Source organism: Calypte anna, chromosome 19, assembly GCF_003957555.1.
Source record: "Calypte anna isolate BGI_N300 chromosome 19, bCalAnn1_v1.p, whole genome shotgun sequence".
NCBI lineage: Eukaryota > Metazoa > Chordata > Aves > Apodiformes > Trochilidae > Calypte > Calypte anna.
Genome location: NC_044264.1, coordinates 4,135,752 through 4,161,314, shown reverse-complemented (window position 1 = coordinate 4,161,314; position 25,563 = coordinate 4,135,752). Strand labels below are relative to the sequence as shown.

The window sequence follows — 25,563 nt, the reverse complement described above, 5'->3', positions numbered from 1 at the left end:
ATTGGGCCGCGTAATGGGGGCGGGGGGGAGGGCGGGCACGTGGGCGGGGAGGCGGGCGAGAGCGCCGCCTGGCGGGCGGGAGGAACGGCGGCGGTCGAGGGAATTTTTACCCAAAAAGGGGCGATTGTAGGGGAGGCCCCAACCCCAGCACCCACCACAAAGGAGGCGGAGGCATGAAGCTCTGTCTAGTATTTTTATTAGATTCCGTTTCCAATATGCCTGTATTGGAAGATTAGGAGACAAAAAAGGCACAAACTCACATTTAAAGAAACAACGAGATAATCTAACCCATTCCACAAAGTGTGTGTTGCCAAAGGAAAGAGCACGATGAACCCATCAGAACGTATCGGGGAGGCCCAGTGGGGATGAACCCAGAGAGGTGCAAGGCAGGGGAGGTGGGGGGAGCAGAGGCAAGCAGCCCAACCACAGACCAGGCTGTGGTGAGGAACCTGCCTCAGGACCCCCCAGCATCGACGGGGGAGAGGGTCACAGCACAACCATCGCCCTAGAACAGACAAACAGCCCGGCTGTAGCCCCCTCCCCGGGAGCCAGCAGGTTGAGGGGTTCTCAACACAGAGCATAGAAACACCGGGTGATCTTTGCTACGCTCACTAGCAGGAACCAAGCATTGAGACCAAAAGGTCTGCATAGGATTTGACTGTCCCAAGGCTGAGGGATGCTTTCACTTTGGACTAAATTGGAAGGAAAGAAAGTAAATGGTAGGGAGACAGGGTAGGGAAATATTCAGGTTGGAGGTTCCTGCATTTTCCCCCCCCAGTTTTTCCACTAATCAGGAAAGCTTTGTGTAAAAGCTCTTACTCTGAAACCAGAGGATCAAAGAAGGATTGCATGGTGGAATGTTACAATCTGCTTCCATAGCGATTAGTGTTATCAGAAAGCCTCTTGGATAAAAACAAATTGAAAGAACAAGTGTGCTACGTGTATTCTTAGGTTGTCCTCAAGTGTAAGAATCCCTCAAAACGCAACCAACAAACATGAACATGAAGTCAGTGCATAAATTCTCAGTTAAAAATACTTTAAACTAAATGAACAGTAAGTGGGGCCTACACTCCTAGAATACTTCTTGAACAGCTACAGAAGATGCCATGAAACATCCTGGTCCCAAATAGCCTCGCAGATTAAAATGCAGTTTAATAACCTATTTTACAGTAAATTTGTTTTACTTCTGCCTGGTGAGAATGCTAAAAATCCCTCAAACCCCACTCCCACCCTGCAAAACTGTCTGAGGTCACTGAGAGGAGCCTGCCAGAGTTACTGGTATAATTCAGAGCTTATTGCACTTAGACATGAGTAAGGCAAAATAAACTAAAAATAAAGGGATAAACTGCCCCCTCCCCAGAAACCAAATGCCATTCTCTCCCCTCCAGAGCATGCCTCATCTTCCCTTGCACTGAAAACAGTTCAGATCTCAGCACACACTTGTTCCACGGGGAAGGAGCTCATTTCCGGAGCTCCTGCTTGCAGGAATGTCAAGGGCTGAAGGAGTTGGATGTATTACAGAATGTCAAAAAGACTCCTCAAAAGTGGTGATACACCCACAACTGTGTTTAGCAGTTGGTATATTTCATTTTAGTGCTGCCAAACACAGAAGTAGTAAATAAAGATATGCCTACTAGGAAAAAAAAAAAAAAATCAAACATTGGGCCTTAGACATAAGCAAAAGATTTTTTTTTTTACTTCTTATATGTATTTAATATAGCATTTCTTTGATTTTTTTCTGCTTATTTGATTGTCTAAAGCTGATACCAACGTAAGTTCAGTTAGAGTAAGTATTTGAGTTCATTAAATAACTAGAGCTCTTTACACTGTGTAACAGTATCCTTTGTGTAATAACTGACAGGTATCTTAGAAAACAACTGCAAGTCCTTATAAGTTGCTTTTTTACAGCATGAAAGGAGATGTTTTAGTCAGTCTTGCAATGGGAAGAATATTATTGCTGATAAGAACCACTAACCTAGGCACCTGGATGTGTATCAGGTACCAAGACTTCATTGTATGCCACCTTTTGCTACATCCCAATTTATTCAAGAAGAATCACATTATTATTAGTCAAAATAATTCTAGCTTTGTAAGTTATGGGAAGTCTTAGTAAACAATGAACCAGGAAGTTGCAATATATGTCAGGCAACTTTTTGTAATGATTGTGTTAGACTGACACACACAGCTGAAGGACAACATAGCTATATGGGCCAAAGGGACCACATACCACTGAACTGAAACTCAAGAGTTTTGTGCTGAAGGTCCTAGCATGGTGACACTGAATGCAGCTTCTGTGCAGTCTTTTAATTCATGTGTGCTAAGACAGAACAAAGTAATGCCGTGCAGAAGCCATGTATCACAATTTATCACAGACCAAGAACTATATCTGGCTACTCTTGATTATGTATTCAGATTACATGCCATTAAATTTCTTACCCTGGGAGCAAGGGTCAGAGCATAGCATTTTGTGGAATAGTTTTGCACTCTAGAACATTGACAGTTTCCCCTCTCCAAACAGACATTCAAGGAATGGTGAAGGACTGGGCAGGAACAAAGGTGGCAGTTTATCCCACTTGGAAAAAAAATAAAATAAAATAAAATAAAAAAAATATCTAAGTCACCACATCACAAGACTATTTCAGCTAAAAATGACACTTGGAAATCAAACAGGGCCACATGGAAATTGGTCTGAACACAATGAAAAAAAAAAACAAAACAGGGAGGAGTCGTAAATACAGCAAACTCTAAGTCACACGTCTCCAAGGAGCTACCTCCTTCATACACGTGCTAACATTGGAGTGCTTAGTACCAGAGGTCTATTTGCTCATAATATTAAGGGGCATCTAGAATTAGCTATGGGAGATTTAAAACGCCTGCTGACTGGATAGAGAAAGGCGTGATCCAGAGATGGTCCGTCTGTCCAGAGTATGGATTACCTGGGCCTTCCTGATGACTGTCTTGTGAACTAAAATAAAGAGACAAAGGGAAAACATTTTTAGAATTGCTTTGGAAGAGCAATATCCCAAAAGTGGCTTAAGACTAAACCTTCACTTTGGGAGATACATTGTCACCAGTGCGACTGATGGCAACAGCACCACTGCATCACTACGTTTCAGCACTAATCCAGGGCAGAATTTCCAACATAGCCTAAAAATGACAGAAATTGCAATTTAAACAACCTAACCAGTCTAGAGGCTACAATATAGTCGAGAAGACCATCAACTCCTTTATTTAAGAACTAGAGTAAATATGAATGAAGAGGAAATTAAAAAGCTTTAAGTTGCATTAAAAGACTAAAATACATCTATTAGAAGACACCTCTTCAGAAACTCCTTCACCCTGTGTTCCCCACTTGAACTTTGTTATTGTAACAGAGATAACAGTCAGTTCTTGATACATCTGTGATTTTGCCTCATCCCATTCTTTCAAAGGTCTGCTAGTATGGGAGTTTTACTGTCCTGGAAAAGTTATAGCTAGTAAATTGGATTTCTTTATATAAATACTCAATCTCTTCTCTCTCCTCACCTTCTTACTTCCCTAATACCATAACACATTTTTGTACAGCATCCAAGAAAAATCTACCAAAACCAAGCCCCAGGCTGGTTACACAATCTAACAGAATAAGGTTCAAAATTCTCAGTACTGCTTATACGTTGTCACTCACTGTGCTGTCTAGAACACAGCCTAGGGATTTGGACAACAAAAGCAAATTCATGTATGATTTCCAGTGTGATAATCCCTCCCTTGCAGTTAGAATGGTGTCACAGCTTGAGTATAAGGAACTAAAGCAGGAGGGCTTTCAGACTCTAAGAGGGACAGAACTCAGAGGGGTCTATTCCCCCCCATTCCCTGCCCATACTTCATCAACCTCAGGCAGACTGGGACCCTGCTCCTTGATTGTCTGCTGCTTCCCTGCAATTCCCTGAATCCACATCCATCAGGTGAAGGAAGAGCCTTGGAACCCCTCCTGAGTCGGCCCTGCCCCAGGGGGCCCTCAGGCTCCCATCCCTGCCAGCATCCAGATCATGTTGTATATATATTTGTATAAATCTGTATTTTTCTTCTTTATTCCATATGTTACTGCCTTTCCCCTGTTCCAGTCAATCTGTTTCCATTTTTTTTAAGTTTCCAACTTTAAGTTTCTCATCTTTATTCCCCTTTTATCTTCCCTTTGGGAAGATAAACTCATGCATTATAGAAATAAGAATAGTAGAAGTCTACAAAATGTTCTAACACTTTTTTCTTACACTTTTCACTCTAACATTTCTTTAAAATAGTTCTGAAACAAGACAGTGAACTCACCAACCAGTCAGTGAAACAGGTTCACTATAAAAACAATACCACAGACTTGCCTGCTAGAAACAATGAACAGGATCATAGTACAATAACCAAATGTATTTTTCCACCTAACAGAGCAAAAGGCAAAAAGACTTCTGTCAAACTCACTTGATACTTACAGTGCCACAAGGAAGGAGTCGTGTTATTCATCTGCAGCTGACATTCCTTTCACTGGATCTTTTTCTCTCATCTGAAAGAGAAAAAATGATATTCAATACTGATTCTCACCTCAGCATTTATCATTATGGAGTGCTGCCTCCTTTATGAGAAACACTGATTCTATCTAAGCATCTCAAATAGTTTTTTGTGAATATTGTGAACATGCAGGCACCATTTTTGGTTAAGCTGCAGGGATCTGGCACCACTACCCAAAGTGCAAATTGTACATGAAACTATAATGAGGCATGAACAAAGAGAAGAAGTGCAGGAGAAATCACTGAACAATGTACTCATTATTACCAAATCTGTGTTTCTCACTGTAAAAACCCTGTTACATATCTCAACTACCTGCTTTTAATACTTAGAGCTAAAAACTCTTTACTGAACTGTTTTTTTGAAACTAAAGAGGACAAAAATAATTGTTCAGCTTGGGGTAAAACCTAATAAAAAACATTAAAGCTGTAAAGGAATCACTGCCACTCATCCCCTCATTACCTGTGGTTCAATACATTCACTGGCTCAACAACAGACACGAGTCCATAATGATTAGAAGGAGATGCCAGCACAACACAGTCAGAGCCAATTACTCAAACCACAAGCAGCATGACCTAAATAGCAGGAAGACAATACACACTACGCTCTGACAATGCAGCAGTCTTTCCTCTCTCTACTGTACTGGATACAAACAGTTTCTCACACAACCCACACCTGCCCTGCTTTTCCACTGACCTCATCCAGCTGTCTCTTGGTCTCCTCCTCCATCCTACGAATGTCCTCCATAGTCAGATCAACCCACTTGTCAAGCCAGCAGAAGAGCTGCCGATGGAAGTTTGTGAAGAGACGTTTTTCTTGCTGCAGCAGGAGGAGGAGCAGAGCACACAAGTGAGCTTACTCATAAGGCAATTAATATGGATCTAATTCAATCACAACAATTTTCAGAGATGTGTACACTTAGCTCCCTCACCCACCTTTCCATATAGCTGCCACAATTGGAAATTTAAGCTAGATAATTTTTATTCATTTAACAGAATATCTAGAACCTTAAATCCCCAGAGAAATGCATTTTTTTTTGTCAAGCCTAGACAGCAGCCTGCACAGTGCATTGGAAGAATTAGTGAATGCTTTAGTAATTTCCTTTGATTTGACAGTACTACTCTGACTGAATAAAGTGCTCCAGGTTGGGTTGACTTAGAGCACAATACTTAGCCTGAAGGTGCAGAAAAAAGGAAAACCAGAATAGAAGTATTTTTCTCAATAATCCTTGTCTTGCTAAAAACTGGACATTATCAAGTGTAAAGGGTTGACATGCACCTGTCTTGTTCTTTTCTTTTGCAGTGACCTAGAAAAAAGCCTAAACTTGTTTCCCACAGTTGAAAACCTTACAGCAGGGGTAACTAATGTGCACAAGCTACTAAAAGTTAGGAACAATTTATTTCCATTTTATAGGAGATAAGCTAGACAAAATCATTGTATTACACAGGGTCATACAATGCATCTTGGAAAATTCTCATTAAGGAAGGACACTTCAGTTTTACCAATTATGGTTTCACATCTGATAACTTGCTCTCATCAAAAGAAGGCAACTACTTTGGCTCAAATGAGCAGCAGGAGAAATGCACATAAAGAGAAAGGGATTCAGGACACTGCTTTGCTTTTGCTACAGATATTTAAAATCCTGTAGCAGAATGGTTATTCCTCCCTCAGGTTCTCTTGAGATTATCTCACCAAAGAATTACTTCTGCAGAAGCAGCACTACAGTTTATCAACATTATTCACTGAGAAGCCCCCATGCTCTGAAGTCACAGGCATTTTATGAACATATTGCCAGCAAAATTGCACATACTGATTCTGAGGTCTGGCATCCTGCTGCAGCCCATGGCTTATGAACTCTGAGGCAGAGGCCTTGACTGTATTGCCTGAGGTGACATGACTGGATTTCAAGTTACTATCTCCAGGCAGGATACACTAATAGAAGAAACTGAGGTTCTAAGGTAGATGAAAAATGAAACATGTCTTATTTGCTCATCTCTCCCCATCAGTGACCCCACTTACCTTCTGTATGAAGTTCTCAACTTTATTTTGCAGACCCCACCACTTGAACTTGACTGTTACCAGTTTGTAAGCACACATGTATGGACAATCTGTCTGTTTTCCCAACTCCTTCTGCAAAGACACAAAATTATTCACATCAGGACTCAGGTCAAATGTCTCCTAGGAAGCAGCTCCTTTAGTTATAACTGTGAAGTCTTTCCACAATTCCTCACAAACATTTCCTCTGTTCTCCACTTTTTCTTCCATTAAATTTATGTCTTTCGGTATCTGTTATGCCACAGCTACTTTATTTCCTCCCAAGTCTTTTGACAAAGTCCCTATCTAAAGCATTTTAGAAATAGATTATATCATCTCAGTCATCCACATCAAGCCTTAAAGAAAACTACAAGGTTTGTAAGGTGGACTTTTTCTCAAGTGATCATATCAACCACAGCTTCTACTACGTTTGCCTGTTAGAGATGAGACTTGCACACCAGTAGCTCCCCAGATCCCATTCAGGGTCCCTCTTAAGGACTGGTATTACATTTTCACTTCCAGAGTCTTGATTCAAAGTATTTAAGTTAAAGGTTAAACACAGCAGCTCATGGCTATTTCATCCCTGCATTATCTTGGGTGACCTCCTGAAATGGACACCAGACAATAGGTACCTTTGTCTCCAAGACCCAGGTACCTACACCTCAGTCATGCCAGCTGATACAGTTCCTGATCTCATGCAATACTCACCTTCCAGTTGGGACCCAGAGGTCCACGTCCAGTCTTGACAGATTTAAATTTTGCTGGATCTTCTTCTGCCTTGTAATCCTATTGGAGAGACACATAAAATCAACTACAAATTATCTTACTGTTACCCAGTTGCTTACTGTCACAAAGGATTTATTTTTCTGCTGGGCAAAGACTAACCTCTAACTGCCTTTTAAGAGCTCATGTTTTCAGACTTCAACATTAGTTCAGCCACTCTTCAAGGAAATGTATTTCTCCCCCCTGTGCTGTGTCTTAGACCTACGTGAAGAAGTGGTAACTACCTGATACAACCTTTATAGGGATTCCTTTAGGGTAAGACCATCAGAAGATCTGTAAACCCTCAGGATAGGTTTCCTGTAACCACTCATTCTTTGGGAGCTAAACACTGCTGCTGCAGGAAACAACACTGCTCTCTGGAGATGTCTCTAGTATTTTTCACAGTACTGTATCAGCAGGATTCTCACATATTGCACATAAGAAGACAAGTACAGTCAAACTCACAATACCACCAAAAAGAAAGAGGTCCCCTATTATGTCCCTCCTGCATCTTGGATTTAGACTGATGTGTGCACTCTACTCCTACCCCCAGTTCAATTACCATGCAGACAAACTCAAATCACCATCAGTTTAGTGCCAAAAGCAATCAATTGGTAGCATTTTCTTCGCGAGTCTTCTGCTCCAGGTTAATTCTCCTTGCCCTCTGGCAGCATTTAATTCAGAGTACTTTGTATTTGCAGATACAGCTCAGTACTTGTCTATCCTATCAGAATCAGATACCAGTCACATTCTAACAGTTCATCTTTACTGAAAAGTAAAGCCAAGTAAGTTCCAATTTAATACCCAAGGCCAAGTTTGATAACAGGTAATTGAATGGTACCAGAAATACTAAGTGGCAAAATTTGAGCCTCACTGCAGTTTTATTTAGTTGGGGGCTGGGGTTTTTTTACAGTACAGTACAGAAATATCCTTTAGTTTCTTACAGCAACTGTAGTTATTCTTGGAACAAAGTATTAGCTACAAGATTTCAAGATACACTCATGAAGCTATGGGTCAGTTTCAAAAAGGAGGCAGTTTAAATAAAGCTCCTGTATGGAAAGGGCAGTGCCATTTCCTGCTATTCAAGAATTACAGGCAGCACTGTAGAACTACATATCTACACTGTAAGGCTAAGCAACAAGCTTTATGCTCTGTTGTGATACAGCTTTTTACCGAGGTCTTCCTCTAGCTTGCCTTAACACTCTAAGGAATGCCTTTCCTTCTCTCTCCATCCTCTTATTTGTCCTGTGAACTGTGAAGATCTCTGGGAATACAGTTTGTACATTACTGCTCTCTCAGCACAAGGCCACACATACTAGAGAGCTCCTAACCACCCACCATACCTTGGGAAGCACTTGACTCCGATCAGCAATGTCTATATAAACAGCTTCTACATTCTTCCATACATCTGGCTCCAGTTTATGAACCTGCAGTGAAAGCACAAGACTAATGTAACTGACCCAACTACAGAACACTTCTGATTGTAAGGAAAAAAATGGAGACACCCAGCATTTCCCTTCCACATGCACACCATGGTGAGCACACAACGTGAGATCTTCTAAAGAAACAAAATGTTCACACAGAACAAGTGTTTGGGGGTAATTTTATTCAGCATATATGAAAAGCAAATGGGAAGGATTCTCTGCCTTGCTAGTGTGACAAGCACTTCAAATCCAGGAACACAGTGAACAGACAGCTTCACACAGCCATTCTTTAGCACAGAAAGCAGCATTGTGACATTAAAGAGATGAATAAAACACACAACTCAAGTACTTACATTCTCTTGTGTTCCAAGATCTGATTTATGCCAGGTTTCAATTTTGATCAGGAAGTCATCCTTCATATACTCATTCTGTCACCAAAATAAAGCTTCTTGTTATTCTTTGGAGACATAAATTGTCTTCTTAATAGCTAGATAAGCAGTAGGAAAGTCAACTCAAAGAATTATCACTTTATTGCAGTCTGACTTAGGGAACTTCAGGATTATCTGTAAATACATCATGGCTTTTAGAAAAATTGCTTAATCACTAAATATACAAGATCAAATAAACCTTGAGCTGTTCACTGAGAAAAAAATATTCAGGTGTTTTAGTGAAACACTTGGAGTTTATAGATAGCTTGTTCATTAAAGAACAGTATCTGCCACCACAGTTAGAGTTTAGAAGGGGTAACATAACTAGGCAGAAGCTGTCTTTTCAAAGATTACTGATCTAGCACTGAGTACATATTTGGATGCTACTCTTCAAAGGAATAATATTAAACTGACATGTTGAGAGCTTTTTACACTGGAAAGGGAAGGGACAAGAAACACAGTTCTGCCAAGTAAGCAAAAAACTTTCCATTTCTCATTATTACTGTCAGTAGAAAAGGACTTCTAAAGGTAACCCTATCCTCCCTCAAGGGACTAGCAACAAAAGCACAAGCATGTAAAAAGGAAATATCAAATTCAGAAGACAGATTACCCAAAGGGACATAGGGGTATAAGCTAACTTTTTTTCATCAGTTTACTAGGCAATGGTACATTCTCATGAGTAAAGTGGAGCACTGCTGCAGTCAAGCTCCATCTCTCTGACTAGTTATGAAGTGTTTGTGGATATGCCACAGCTGGTAAGAGTGGTTATTCTATATCATCTTACTATGACAAAAGCTAAAGTGACTTAAGGTGGAGCTGAAGAGTTGTTACATGCTTCATTTCAGGTGTTACACATGCTTCCATCAGTAGATCATCAGTAAAATCAATACTTACTGTAATAACTGGTCCAAGATATCAACACATGAAAAGAAAGAGATATAGTAATTTAGTGAAAAAGGAATATACAGCAACCATCACCCTCCTCCCCCTACCAGCAAAACAGGGACAATTGCAGCTTCCCAGGGGGCTTCTGCTATTACTGAGAAAAAATCCTAGAAGTCAAAAAACCAGCTAACTTCATCCCCTTCTCCTCTGGAAATTCTCAGACTTGGAGAAACCCAGAGGAGCAGCAATTAATTATGTACTGCCACTTCTGCTCTCTGGACTCCAGCCAGCTGGATGAGAAGATGGAATAAGGATGCTTGGCTGACAGCATTTTACCAATCCTTTCTCAGCTTGCAGATAAGAAACCTCTCCATAGTTCTGAACCAAACACATGCTGGATTTCAGGCCAGTGCAGACCTCATCGCTCCTGCATGCAGTAACCAGACCCTCTGCATCTCTGCTGCTCATGGTAACTAAACTCCCTGGATAGTAAGGTTCAATTATTCAACACAGAAAAGCAATTAAAGATCCTGTAACAGTCAGCATCTGTTTTACCTGAACCATCAGAGCACCTTAGCAATTCTATCTCAAGAATAAGGATGTCTGAAACTAGAGTTAAATTTTGCTTGTTTGCTCTGAAGTTTACTGTGAGGGCTTTGTTAAGAAACAATTTTATTTTAAAGGTATTATTACCATTGAGGAGTTTCCAACCCAGCATCCTGTAAGACAGCACCATCCCTTATCACCCATCATGCACATCCAGCTACTTCAATTGCCTACTGCTGGGCCTTGGACTGCTGTAAACCCCTAACAACTTCAAAATTGCTTTTTACAGTAATTTACAGAAGGGTAATTATTTAAATGGACATGTTGGGGTGGAGGGAGACTACAGGCAAGCAGAGCTGAGGCTAATTTATAAAGAGATTAATTTAATCTTAAAGAACATTTCATTATTTCTGCAAAGTTTTTTTTCCTGACAGTCCACACAAAACAGTGAAAAAAACCAGCAGTAATTATAAACCAGAACCTTCCCATGACTATGCACCTGCCTTAAAACAGGTTTCTTTTACCTTTCTAATTTCTTCTCTGTGGGGAAGACTCCTCATTTGTAATGCAAACAAATTAATCTATTTAGAAATGTCCATTAAAACTTGGATGCTCAGCTTGCTACAAATTACAGCCTACACTTGAGGCACTACAGCACTGACTCCTACACATCTCAGCTCCAGTTATAACTTCTCAGTTTCTTGACATTTGGCCAAAGGCACCTCATGCTAACACCCAGAAGAGTGGAACACACATCAAATTGCTTTTCTAAAAACGTTTAAGCAACATTAATATTTAAGACAGGCTGCAGAACCAAGAATACAGCTCTCCTTGGCACCAGACCACAGTTTTAACTGAGACAATCCTCACTTAATTTTTACTTAGAAGTTGTAAATGCATACAACAGCAATCTCCTTTACAGGTCATGTTCTCAAAGGAGCAAAGTCAGGCTTCCCTTTGAAGTACAACAACATATAACAGCAAAAACATGTGCAGAATTGCAAGAAGTTATAAGCTAGGCACTTAAATTCCCTCAACCTTAAGTTGGCTTTTAAGTTTCAAGCTCTAGTGAGAGGACTAAAAGCCAGCATGGGATTTTTTGTTTGCACAAAGATGCACATGAGGCCATCCAAGTCTTCTCACATCTGACCAAAATATCCAAGCGTGTCCTAAAGTAAAATGATAATGCACAAGGCAGCCTACACCAGGCACATGGGTTCTTCCCTCCTGCCCAGTACCAGCAAGTGAAGGTTTCAGCAACTTTTCTGAGCTTTTCTTGATATTCATCAGGCTGGCAGATTCTCTAAACAGATTTGTCAGCCTCCACATACAAACTGCCTTCTGCTCCAACCCCCACAACAAAGCCCTTTCCATCTCATATTATACTGGTGTTTATTATAGTTGAGGATTTTTTTTTGTTGTGTTATCATTTCTAGCATACCAAAATCTGAAATTTCTTCAACTGTGTTGGAGAGTCTTCTGATTTTAGCATCACATTTTTTCCACATAAATGTTAGCATTGTGTAACTGAAGGATCAGCAGCTAAGAGTGACAAAACAAGCTAACTCAGATATTGTTTTAGAAACTGGTGGAGAAGAGGAAGAGGATATAGCTAGGTATTGTGTCTAACAAAACCTGCTGGAGTCAACTTAGTCAGATCTGTTTCCACAATTTAAAGAATTAATGAAAGAACTGTTTCCTTTTAAACATGGAAATAAACTAGACATTTTCTAGCCAATTTAAGGAATATGCAGAAAGAAAACTGCATAAAAATGAGTAAGATTGGTTGTAAATAACTTTGTACTAGTATCTTGAGTCAATTAACATATTAAAAACTTAGTCTGCAGTTGATGATGATAGCATCTGAATTTTGTATTTGAAATATTTAGTCCACTATACTGCTGCAGGTAATTTCACTTACTGAGGTGACTTCATCCTCCCTCACAGCAAAGCTTTTTCCTTCTTTTAAAAGCACTTCATTTACAATATCTTAAGTAAATTGTTGAAAACAATTTTTCTATATTGAGTTTCAGAAACAGTTGGAATTCTGAAGTTTACAGTGCCCATAGCAACTGTACTGTTACCAAATAGTAGAAAGTGTATCCTTCAAAGATACAAACAGCACAAACCAGGGCCAAAAATACTACATAAGTTTGGAGGCAAAGACAAGTTTGCAATTCCTACAGCATCAAAGACCAGAAAAACAGTGCTGGCTAAACATTGTGGCTGATAACTTGAGTAAATAAGATACTAAACACTCCTGTAGAAAATGAGTTTGACATGATTTCACCACTTTGCACAGCTTCCAGAGCCTTACCCCAGACTTTACAGATGGATTCACTTTATGCTTATTGGATGGGATTTGGGTATCTGTGTCAAGCCCCCAGCCCAGAAGCAACAATAGCATTACCTGTTCAACCCTCACTAACCTTGGGTCCTGCAATGGAGCAAATATCAACCACATAGCACTGTTGTGACCATAAAACCACATTAGGCAAGAGGCAACGAAGATCTACCCTTCTTCCTTACATTTTCCATTTTTTTCCCCACCAGGCAGTGCTGTACTTGACTACATAAAATTGTCCCTCATATATTCATTTCAGATGTTAATATACCTGTTTCTTTAGTAGGACTAATATCTGTTTCTTGGTCTGTTCTCTACAGTGACTCATTAGCAGCACATCAGACAAGGGCATTTCTTTTAACTCCACAGCACTGTATTTTGCTTTTTCTACCACAAAAAATGCTCAGAGAACAGAAATCTAAGGTAAGAGCTGGCTGGAATAACCTCCCTTCCAACTGTGTGCATCCTGCATTATCCTCTTCCACCCTATCCCCAAGAAAACAAAAAGCCAGCAATCCACAGTCCTTCCCCAGGCACTCACCAGTTCTGCAGTAGGGATAGGCATTCCATGCTTTTTCATGTATGTTCAGAGCTCCTTCAGGGGCCAGCATTCTCACAAATGTTGGCACCTTGCTGCAGAATTTGGAAATAGTAAAGAAAACATTGATAAAAACTACATGTAATGAGAGCTACAGCCCAGACATTTTGAGACAGGCAGAATATCCCCTGAAATGCAGACATTAGAGTCCTGCACATGTGCACACTGGTGGAATTGGTAGGGTTCTCCCCATTCCCAGTCTAATGTTTTCCAGAGACTGCTGAATTGGAAGGTTCATCTAAACCTTCTTTGCATCATGAAAGGAAAGAAAAAAAAAAAAAGGGAAAAAAAAAAAAAGGAGGCTGAAGCAGGTTGAAATCTAGCTGGCATTTTGTGTTTTGGACAAATTCAAGTATCAAAATACTGGCTAACAGGATCATATTTGCTTTGAAAAGCTCAGACCCAGATTTTCTTGGGACAACAGCCACACTTACAGGAGTGGATAGGTGTAACCATGGTGCCCACTTCCATCTGAACCATGTGCCAGCCACTGTGACACTCCTGTCTAACTTCCCCATCTTTCAGCCTCCTTTACATAATCCATGAGATACACAGGTGCTGCAACCCTATTGCATCTTCCTACAGTTCATCTTGCCTGAATCTGGGGACAAAATGTTTCACATACCTCTGTAAGTGGTAGATCTTGTGTGTGTACTGCCCTCGCTCTCCATCTCTTTCGTAGGGCTCGTTCACCAGGACTTCCACTCCTTCACCTCCACCAGTTTCATTTTTGCTGGCTTCTGCCACAGAATACAGCTGTCCTACTTGGTACTAAGGTTAAAGACACATTATTGTTATTGCTATAATTTAGCAGAAGTAATAACTTTACCAGAAGCAGCAAAGGATGAATTTATTATCTGGAGAGAAGGCAGAGGAAAGGACATCCACTAGTGTGCCCAGAAAGGCAGCCTGTTAAATTTCATTCTGATATAGAAAGCTGGAGTGGTAGTTAGGAGAAAAGCATTGCCAGTTACCTTTAGCCCTTACAATAGTTACCTTTAACATGGAAATTTCAAGCTCTAAACCAACACAAATTGAGGAAAAAGTAAAACATACTGAAGGAGCATCAGGAGAATCTTTATAAACACAGGAGATCTCAGGCATCCATAGAATCATACAGTAGCAAAATCCATTGTTTTTCAATCTTTTTGGCACACAGGTGTCCCAACTGTTCCAAGTCAAATGAAGAACAAAGCACTGCCAGTCCTAAACTAATAAGCATACAGTACTTTATTCAGAAGAATCCCAAAGAACTTCACATGAAGTTCTTTTGACAAAATGACTACACTCAAACTACTTCATGCTACACAATCTTTCATAAGAAAATATGCCCAAATGTTTCACAGTGAAGAGCAGAGGAGAGCAAGAATGAAGGAAACAGAACATTCTTCTCTGCAGAAGATGTAAATACTAATACACTCTTGCCTCTGGTAGCTAAAAAAGGAGATGTGGAGCTCAAAAGAACCAAATGAAGACAATTCAGAGATGCCTCTTTGAGGTGAAGTTAGATAAGAAGACAAGGTTTGAGGACTAAAGCACTAAGTCAAAAGGAAGTGTTAAAACTTAACAGCATTAAGTCTTCAGAACAGCAAATGAGCAATACAGTGACTGTTGCCAAAGGCAGTACAGAAATGCAGTCTGAAAGGGTAATCTATAAAGCATTAGGCAACAGAAGTGCAATGATTAACAACAATAATTAAAAAAAAATTAACATCAACCCCCGCCCAAAACTCCAAAGCATATATACAAAGCACTGGAACACTGTTTGTTTAGGCCTTCTTCCTTTTCCTCAGAACAGGGCTGTGTGTCAAAATCTGGACTACAAAATCACTTACCACTCCCTACATTGTAACCCAGGCTGAAAAGCAAAATACTGTTCAGAGCTGCCAACCCAGAAATACTTCACTGGGCTGGTACACCTTCAGCACTGAAGGAAGATTTCTATAGTGGCTCTATTTTTTTGTCAGAGCATCCAAAATAAAACCAGTACATAAGCTCTATGGTATTTTTGTACCATCTGCTGCTAACAAAGACTAAGAAAATGTTCATTCCTATTGAAAAAGTAGTAGATGGTAAGCCAAGGTAATAAGGCTGTATGTTCCAGTGTCAGTTAATCAGGGGGAGGGCAGAGGGATTTAAACAAGTGCTCTACACAGTCTCAAGTACAATATGTAGGCATATTAAGTAAGCCTCATTACCTGTTAAGACTACACCTGAAAACTAAACAAAACAAAGCCATCCAGCAGAAGTAACCTGTAAGAAAGCAACCTATGGACCACTTCTGAGCTAAGAGCAATGGCTCTGCTTGTTCTCTGCAGAAGGTACTAGCCCAAATTCTACAAGGACCCCCCACTTGGCTGGAGAGTTCCTGCAACTGCAACCAGCAGATTGGGTTTCAGTCTGGATTTTGGGTTGCAATACAGCTCTCTGCCCTCTGACATTTCACACACCAAACTGCTTTCTTTATGACCCCCTACTGGGGACGCACACAAAACAGAATATTTGTCTCTTTCCAGAGGAGCAAAACATGAGAGTTGTGAAATCCTAGAAGCAAGCTGATTTAGTTGAGTAAGAACCAGAAGGGCACTCACAAAGAACTTACAAGTTTCACAACTATAGCATTAGAGAGAAGGACTGAATAACTTCAACTGCTTTGCAGCACCTCTCAGGACAGGTCTCTGAGGTTATAAACTAATTCCTCTTACTAACAGTCTCTCATTCATTCCTTCTCCCTTTTAAATACGTGGGTCAAAGTGCAGACACTAAGAGGATAAGCCCTTTGGTTTGGCATCTTCACCATTTAATCTTCCCTGTTATTTCTGATCTTTTAATCGCATTGATAAAAGAGGAAAAGGCCCAAATAAAACTGTCCCAATGAAAAAATCCCACAGCATCTGCCTGCAAAAGCTAACATGAAGTCCCAAGTGTCAGGTAGACCATTTGTGCAGACCTGAGAGCTCCCAAAAACTTCTTCTGCAGGAAGTTCTCCTTGATCCGTGCCACAACACCTCTCATAGAGCTAACAGCATATTCTCATTACACCAGATTTCTTTCAGAGGGCCTGATCTCAATAGCCATCTTCAATAACAGTTATTCTCCTGAAAACAGCTTTGAACACAATTACTAAATATGAGTCTTTAGTGCTTGGCAAGGTCCTTCCCATGTGATAGGCACAAAGAGGCAGCACAGAATGTGTACACACAGCTCTAATCCATACCAGCATTTCCAAGTAGCAGCTGGCAAAACACCCACACAACCACTCAAGTCCATGCTATCCAAGTTGGAACTGTGCAACCTGAGGTTGGTCAAAGTACAACAGTAAAGTTTAGTATCTAAGATGTAGCAATGTTTTTTTCTTTTTGTTACCTGCAGTCCAGTAATGTATAAAACAACACAGGAGTGCTGCCTGTGGCCTGAACTTGAGCAGAACCACATTTTGGCAGAGTTTCCAAGTACCAGGCAGTCTGCTACAGTCTAACTCCTACATCCCAGCCTTCAAATTTTAGTCATGGCCAGGGCTTCTCATCCACTGTTTTCTTTCCATCTTAGCAGCTACTTGGCTAACTATCCAGCACTGATCTCCTTATTCATCAGCTCACATCTCCCCAATGCCTTCCTGATTACTGGCTTTCTTTTTAATTCCTTACTCTTGATTAAGCTCCACTTGCTAGGGGGGGAGAGGGCTGAAAAGAAACTCCCTGGCATATTGCAGAAGGACACAGAAGACTCCCTCAGGCCTACTACAGTGCCTCAAATCATAACTAACTTCATGTTCTATCTTAAGCATTGACATCAGACTTTTGGCAGCAGTTTATATGCTGAAGATGTGAACTCTTAAGTCTTTCAAGCAAAAATTCCCCATATTAAAATGAAACCACAAAACCTTTTGCTAGCCAGACATGCTTAATGGGCAATCACAGTCAAGAGCCACAAGTCTCCAGAGCCTTATTTAAGAGTTTTGTGCCCAAGGAAAACCTTGAAAGTATTACAGACAGCAGTGTGGTAACCAAGTGATGCACAGATGTGTCAGCATCCTTCCACACAGGAAGGGGGATGAAGCAATACACAAACTAAAGCAGTAGTCATCCTTTGAGTAAATACTGGAAATAACCTTTCCTCAGAGGCATACCTTTAAGACTACCACATCACTTAAGTACACATGCAGAGCTAAGCAAACTTGACAACTGTTTCTGCTTAGGGAACTGGTTCCTGAAAACTGGGCTACCAGATGAGAACCACGTTGAAAAGGGGCATCATTCAGGGGGCTTAGTGACAACACACAAATCTGGGGAGAAATAAAGTTTTATCAAGTTGATAGTCTATTCACAATCCAACTACATAAGGTGTTGTCTCTGGTATTTGTGTTCTTTCTCTTCTAACCATGTTTATTTGCTCTTCACAGAGTTTCAATATTCAACTCTCTCAAATTCCTCTGATCCAGAGGAGAGGAATACATCTTCTGAAGCAGATGACCCCAGGGCACCCTCAGACAAGGAAAGAGCCTGAAAACTCAATTTTCCATGCAGGCAGCATAGACACAAGGCTCAAATATGCCTGGCACTGAACAGCCAGCCAGGGAGGGAAAAGAGCAGAGTGAGGGACTCACTTTAACTGGATGAAGGTTAATCCTAGTATCAGAGAACTCAGAAAAAGCCTGTGCTGGGTTCCATCCAGTCTAACCCCCTCCAAGAAACTATCTGTATACTGATTCTTTGACTTTCTCTTTACACAAGTGGTGTAGGAAGCACATCACTATGGGGCAGGACTCCTGCTATTTTACTATGGTCTTTCTTTTTATTGAACTCTAGGCTACCTTGCCACTTAACCCCTAATTTTCTCTAACTTGAAAGTTTGCATCCCTTGCTTACTTCCTAAAGCTTACCATGCCAGTCTTTTCTTTGTTAAGGACTTCCCCACACAAGTAGCACTCAGGCAAAATAGAAGAGCCAAACATCCTTAGTCCAGCACTTTAGTGAGACTTCTGTTAAAGCTGCTGGAAACAGATTCCTGCAGCACGTGTGTAATTTACAGGTAAGGAGTAAGCAGCTGACAGACTTTTGGCATTAACAGTCTCATTAGCATAGTACGTCGACATAAAATCACCCCCTGATCAGAGGTCTACTTTCCATCAGTACATGATGCCTGTCACAGCAGACTGATCCACAGGAACAAGAAACTCAGTTCAGACATTACTTCTCTTTTAGTACCATGACTCCTGGCTGCAGGGATACACTACACTGAGTCCTAAACTGTGCTCTGTCAGAGTAGAGACTTATAGAAGAGATATGCTTAAAACAGTGCTGCCATGATCTGGCTCACCACTGGCTCTGCCACAGTAGCTGCTATATTCAGAGGAAAGAAAAATGAACAAGAGTGCAGTTACCACAGCTCTCCCTAAGAGTTAGGACAAGCCCTCAATCGGAGATCACAAACTGAAGGCTTACAGCCAAAGATCACAAGGAAAAAAAATACACCCAGAAGAAGATATTTACTAAAGAAATACTATACACCCCATTATTTAAATTCCTTACCTACCTTGCTAGTATGAACATTAAAATACTGAAAATGTTTATATGGTGAGATTCTGTTCCAGAGTGCTGCTCAGTGCAGAGGGAGGAAGGAAAGGTAAACAACAGCTCCCAGAGAAAATAGCAGAGAACCAGCGACAGACTTTGTATAACTACTGCATGGCCACTTTGGAAATCAAAATTACTGTCTCCAGACAAATGGGAGTCAAAATTACAAACTATATTTAAAACAAAAAAAGTTTTCTTTCTGCAAAAGCTAGAGAAGACAGGTCTGAAAGAGTGCTAAGAAAATCATACACAATCTTTCTTTTGCTATCTCAGTGTCACAAATCAGAAGAAACGGTTGCTCTTTGTTTAAAACAAGAGTTCCAGCAAAAAAGTTTAAACAGTAATTTAAATTTGTACTAAAGCTTCATCTTTATGGAAAGAAGGGAGACCAATGGTGTTAATCAAAAGGAAATAGCATGTTAGAACAGACTGAGAAGTTAAGATTTGTGATCAACACATCTAAAAGTACTTTATAGAGCATCAGCTCCCTCAGGCTTAAAGAAATTCAATTATGTGGTCAAAATCATAGCGAATGAGTCACAGCACACAAAGGTCCTGAAGAAAGGATCCTTCTCATGTATTTTCCAGATTTTGTTCATACAAACTGCTTTGATCACAAGTTTATTTACAGTCTTAAAAAAAGGAAGCAACAAGAAAAGGACTTACCTCCTCCACAGACACAGGCAGGATAACACGGCTGAAAGGGAACACAGAAATACAAAGTTAAAAAATATCCTTGCAGCTGCAAAATTCACAATGTCTCCACAGCTTTCCTCTCCTCCCAGTATTCCAGCACCCACCTGGTGCTAGCATCCCCAGCACTTCTTCCTTAGTCCCAAGACTGTTTATCCAATAGCCTCATAGAGAATTAAGACATGAGATAGTGTAATTGCAATCCTACACTAAAACTGTGCAGTTCTCAAAGACCCTTACTTGTAGTATCTTACCAACCTACAAATCTACACAGCATCAAAACAGCTGCATGTTTCTTCTCACTACATCCCTTCAACAGTCACATTTTATTTCTCATCAAGTTGCAGTGTTGCTTCACGCTTCGACAGTTCTGCAGAGCTCTGCCATAGCCACAAGACACTACAATATTTGTTTATTTGCCCCATTCAGTAGGAAATAACCCTAAACAGAGAATGATATGGAAAGCTTTCTCAGAGCTGCCTGTGAAGGAAAGTGGTGCCCTTTCTATACAAGTCACTTTTTTTCACATTGTGGTCTCGTGAATGCCTCTTAGAATCAACTGACTACAGAGCAAGAACTGCCACATCACACTGAGATTTTTTTTTTTTCTTTCAAAAAGACAAGAATAAAACTAAATTTAAGGCTAATAAAAATGCAGGTGTGTTAAGACCTTTAAAAATATTATGTACATCTTCTAAACTAGATTTGTACTTGACCTCTGCTTTCAGTAAGGATGTTGAAACAAGAAACCAAAGCAAGTTACAAACATGAAATGGATACAGCTAGTGAATAGGATATATTATACAGAGAAATTAGGGTATAATGGGATCAGGAAAAAAGTCCTCTGCTAATAAACTGATTTTAAAAAGCAATATTGGTGAAAATTGAAATTTTATTCAATGCTAGAATAATATTACCAATAAGATACCACAGGACAAACTGCAAGAGGGGCAAAAGTTTAGAGATTATGCAAGATTACTTGTGACAGCAAGTCTTTATGCTTGCTACAAAGAACTGCAGAGAAGTTTGGTGTCAATAAAATCAAAATAATGCACAATAGGCACTTGTCTTCCCCAAAGACGTGGGGTTAATGAGCCCTAGATTAGGTAGTGCAACAGGTATCTTGGTGTCATTATGGAAAAGCACCTGGAAACATCAGCTCAGCAGCATTTCAAAAGTAAACACACCACCAGAAATCAGAACACTGTACCTACACACACACAAAGTTACAACACATCTCTCATGCATCAACATCTTGAATATTGCATATAGTTCTGGTCAACTCATCTGAAAGAAGATACATGAACATGAGAAGCAAGACAAAAAGATGATCAGAGATGAGAAAAAGCTTCTGTGTGAGAGGAAAGTAGTTACAGCAGGCTTTTCAGCTTGGAGGAAAAAACAGCTGAAGGGTTAACATAGAGCACTAGAGAGTCATTAATGGTGTGAAAAACTGAATGGAGAAAGAACAATGACCATGTCTTACAAAAGAACAACTCACCATAGAATAAAAACCATTATGCAACAGGTTTAAGGCAAATGAAGTGTACTTCTTAACATCAGACATACTTGTTATGGGATTCCTTGCCAAAAACAAGAACTGTAAGCAGAGTGGGATTTGATCAATTTGTGGAAGTCCCTATGCCACTTACTGTTAGCATATACTTAACAACTGTACATGTATACATTGTTTCCTAAAAATATCTGCTAGAAGGCAAGATGGAAGAGGACTGTTGGTCCAATTCAGTATGGTAATCCTTACATAAGGGAGAACAAAAACCAGAAAATGGATTTCCACTGGTAGACCATGCCATCACGCACAACATTAGGTTAGTTAGCTGGCTAAAACTGCAGTAAGAATGAAGAGGGACAGGATGGTAAGAAGAGGCAAACGACCAAGAAACAATAAGAATGGCTTTGGAATAGAGGCCAAATACTTTTCTTTAGAAAACCTGGCATAAAAAGATTTATGTAAGCTAATGAAATTTAGACAACTGGAAGACACTAGATCTGAATATTACCTTAGGGTCCAGTGTTCATGAACCGAGAAGTTAAAGTTTACAATTCATTTAGCCAAGAAAGCAAAGAATGCAGGGGATGACATTTATAGGTAGTCAAGTGATAAAGAAGGAGGGCAGGAAGACAGCTCAAGAGGATCCAGAGGAAAAGCTTTGTAAGAGCAAAAACAGGAACAAGGACTCCTAACTTTGAGACAGAACTTGATCAACTTATAAGAAATCATATGATGTGGCTGCCGGCTGTATCAAAAGCCTGAAAATTATCAAGAATGTTTTAAATCCCTCCTAGACTAAAATCTGTCTTTACTGACAGCACAGGGAAGTACAGCTGTAGAGAAGGTCAGTGTCATTGTCATCACTTCACAGGAAAGGGAAGTGAGCCTCTACACTCCCATTCTCCTCAAGGTCTTCCAATGCAGTTAAATCAAAATAGCAAGCATCAACCAGCATTTACAAACCCTGCAACCAAAAAAAAAAAAAAAAAAAGAAAAAAATAAAAAAAAAGAATCAAACACAGGAACAAAACCCAGGCAGCTTAGCTGCAGCAGAGGTAGGTAGAAATGAAAGATAAGTCAAAGACCGATAGGACATCAACTGAAAGTGTTAAACCTATCACTGCACAACCATCAGTCCAAGAAACTATACAGAAAAGTTGATGCTAGATTGCCTGACAATAAAAGATATGACATCAGATTTTTGTTCTACTGCTTCTATTTCTGTAACATCTCCTATAATACCAATAGAGCACATAATAATACCAATTTGATTTAATAGGGAGGGTGTGCCAAGGGGTCACAGGGATGGAAGAATCTGCTCAGGTGACATGCAGTTACAGCTCACGTATTTTTACCACCTGCACTAGGCAGGCAGAAAGGTCCCTGTAAGCAGTGCTGGGGCAACCAGAACTAATAAAACAATTATAGCAAGATACTTCAAATGTACAAGTCAGGTAACACCAAAACACGCAGTTTCTATACAACTTATTTCCTGGAACATGAGATTTGGTAAAAAAAACAAAACCAATGTCAAATAGCATGTAAAAAGGGCAATTTTCACATACAACATCAAGGAAGAATTATACGAGAACAAATCCAGTGACACAACTCAGGATGTGCAACTATTAGAGCTAACTGGGAATCCCAAAAAGTCAAAAATAAACGCTAATTTCTAAAGTACAGCAGCAACCTTGACAGTCCTCAGAGCCACTTGTGTCTTAAAGACACAAAGAACAGATGAAAATAAACTGGACACTGTAGCTAACTACGAGACTTGAAAGGTTTGGTGACTCTTCTGAAAATAGAAATGGAAAACTGTAAAAATTTAATAATTCTGGTCTTTTAACCTTTAGTCAATGTTTCCACTTCACATTTTGTTTCTGGAACAGGTAGTGTGAAAGACCAGTAAATACGTTGATTTGGTGAGGTAAGTGATAACAACAAGTCAAATGACTTTTAGCAGTGATGCTCACAAAATGAGCTTTTCATACTCTCAGAAATCTGGAAATTCAGAGTACTTATGTTCCCATCTTTACAAGATGCCGTGTAGGCAGCCAAGCTCACAGGCAAGTGAGCTTTACTGCAGTACAGGGCAAGAGACTGTAAGCAGAAGCACAGAAAAGATACATGAATGTGAACAGAAATAAACCAGACAGGTGCTGCAAGAGAAAAAAAATCCATTAACCAACTAAATTAATAGGAAAATACCGGCGAAGCAGATGTCACAGAAAAACAAGTTAATTATCTTTTCATTCACCTGAAACTAAACCCTTAGGCCCAGGTTTCTGTCTGCTAACCAGTTTAACACTACAGTGTTAGACACTCAGCTCTAGGGCTGCTCTTAATTTCTACACCCCTATTGCTGGATAAAAGGAGCAAGTTTTTAAGGATTGGGGAATAAAAACCAAAACAGTCAATCAATATTAAAGACAGCTACAATGGACAATACAACCCTCACCATAGTTTTAATGCTTAAATCCACACCACAATCCATGATCTGGCAAAGTAACTACCGTAAGGAGGACACTGTCGTGTAGGTAGATGTGTCTAGGAGACCTGAAAACCCACTTTACCATTGAGATCCCGGCTATCTTCAACAAAGGGGGAAGAAAAAAAAAAAAAGCCTTTTCCATCAGTCAAAAGAAGTTTAAAATGATAGAACACAATTTCAGAAAGCATTAATTTAACGAAAAGAAATATGTGCAGTAGCATGCAGAGCCTCAAGACACCTGGCCAAGGAGCACTGGTCCAAAAGAGCAGATCGTGTTGGCCAGCACAGAGCAGCTGCACTACAGACTACAGCAAGTGACTAATAGTTAGACACACACTCACCACAAATCACCCAGCCCGTTTTTCACTCCTCCTTCCCCATCATGGGGAAGAACAACCGCAGCAATGTCAGGGACAGCAAAGAACTCCCAAGGTGAGCTATACACACACACACAAATATTTTGGAACTAGCTTACTTCTGGCACATCGATTCTTGCTGGAGACCCTAGGTAGAAATTACACACCTAGAGGAGGGCAATAAACCCCAGGCTTGTCGCTTATCCCTGTCACAAGGAGAAGGAGAAGATGCCACTGCCCTCCACAGTAACCGCTGTGCAGTGACCCCGCGGCTCCCGGCCGGGGCCAGCCCAGCTCCCGACCCAGGCAAGGCCCTTGGAGCCGTCAGTGCCCTCCCCGGACCACCGGGAACAACCCCCCCCGCCTCAACCCATACAGAGTCCAGAGCTGGACCGGGGGAATCACGGACCGGGCCGCCCGCCGCAGGACTCCCCGAGCCGCCTCGCCGAGCACCGGAGAGCCGCAGCGGCTGTGCGCAGAGGAGGAGGGGAAAGGGCGGGGGGGGGGGGGAAAACGGGTGCTCGCCGCTTCTCAGGCAGAGGCTGCCGCTGGCCGCCGGCAGCTCCCGGGACGCCCCCGGCCCGCAGCCGCCGTGACCTTCACTCCCGCCCCCACCGGCTCCGCGGCCCTCACCCAGCGCTCTCCCCTCCCTCTCCGCCGCCCGACCCCCACCGCAGTGCAGGGCGAAGCACGGCAGGGCCGGCCCGGTCCCCGCGGCTAGTCTCGGCGCCAAGCCCGAGAGGACGGAGGGGAGGGGGGTGACCGGAGGGTAAAACCAGAGGGATGAAGGGTAGGAGGGAAGGGGGAACCTCCCCACACACTCACTATTCCTTGATGAGCACCATGGCGGCGCCGTCCGCGCGCCTCCCGCCCGGGCCGGCCCCGCTGAAGGTGACAGGAGCCTTGCGGGCCGCTCCGATGGACCGCGCCGCACCGGGACGGGGCGGGAGGGGGGAAAGGGGGGGGGGGAAAGGGGGAATCGGGGCGGCGGGAGGAGGGGCGGGGCGTTTCTGCGGCAACCGCTGCGTCACGGCGTCACGCAGAGGCGTCCTGACCTCACAGCGGAGCGCGCCGCGCCTGGAAAAACGGGAGGGGGAACAGGGAGGGAGGGGGTGAGTGGGAAGCGGCGGCTAGCGGGGTGAGGGGGCGGAAGTCTTTCCCGCCATCCCCAAACCCTGCCCTCAGACCCCAGACCCTCCCCTCAGATCTCCAAACCCTTCCCTCAGATCCTAAACCTTTCCCTCAGACCCCAACCCTCAGCGCTCCCCGTCCCCCGCATCCCTTAGGCTCGCTCCGCGGGTCTTGTGTCACCCTTGGGTGGCGAAAAGCCTCTCTCCTCCCGTAGAATGGAAAGGGGGGAAGGCTGCAGAGCGATGGGGGTGT

At 41.6% G+C, this 25,563-nt stretch overlaps 1 protein-coding gene across 2 annotated transcripts; it reads right to left on the bottom strand.

Annotated features, from left to right (window-relative positions):
• Nucleotides 1-179: 179 nt before the first annotated feature.
• Nucleotides 180-25,231, bottom strand: PITPNA (phosphatidylinositol transfer protein alpha). Of its 2 annotated transcripts, none has more exons than XM_030462426.1 (12): nt 25,006-25,231; nt 19,794-19,824; nt 14,177-14,322; nt 13,495-13,586; nt 10,073-10,080; nt 9,104-9,178; nt 8,670-8,753; nt 7,273-7,350; nt 6,550-6,660; nt 5,227-5,349; nt 4,458-4,528; nt 180-2,965 (listed from the first exon to the last, which is right to left on the bottom strand). In XM_030462426.1, exons 1-11 carry the CDS (start codon nt 25,023-25,025, stop codon nt 4,481-4,483), a joined length of 816 nt encoding a protein of 271 aa, XP_030318286.1. In that variant the 5' UTR covers nt 25,026-25,231; the 3' UTR covers nt 180-2,965; nt 4,458-4,480. The 2 variants fall into 2 exon arrangements, with proteins under 2 accessions (XP_030318286.1, XP_030318287.1); XM_030462427.1 differs by having other exon boundaries at nt 4,447-4,528; nt 25,006-25,153.
• Between the last annotated feature and the right edge of the window lie 332 nt (nt 25,232-25,563).

Excerpts from the sequence above, each read along its gene's own strand:
- PITPNA (XM_030462426.1), bottom strand. The coding sequence starts at position 25,025 with ATGGTGCTCATCAAGGAATA. Across the intron at positions 6,661-7,272 it reads CTCTGGGTCCCAACTGGAAG|AAGGAGTTGGGAAAACAGAC; the intron begins GTGAGTATTGCA and ends GTGTCTTTGCAG. Across the intron at positions 5,350-6,549 it reads TTGAGAACTTCATACAGAAG|CAAGAAAAACGTCTCTTCAC; the intron begins GTAAGTGGGGTC and ends CTCCTGCTGCAG.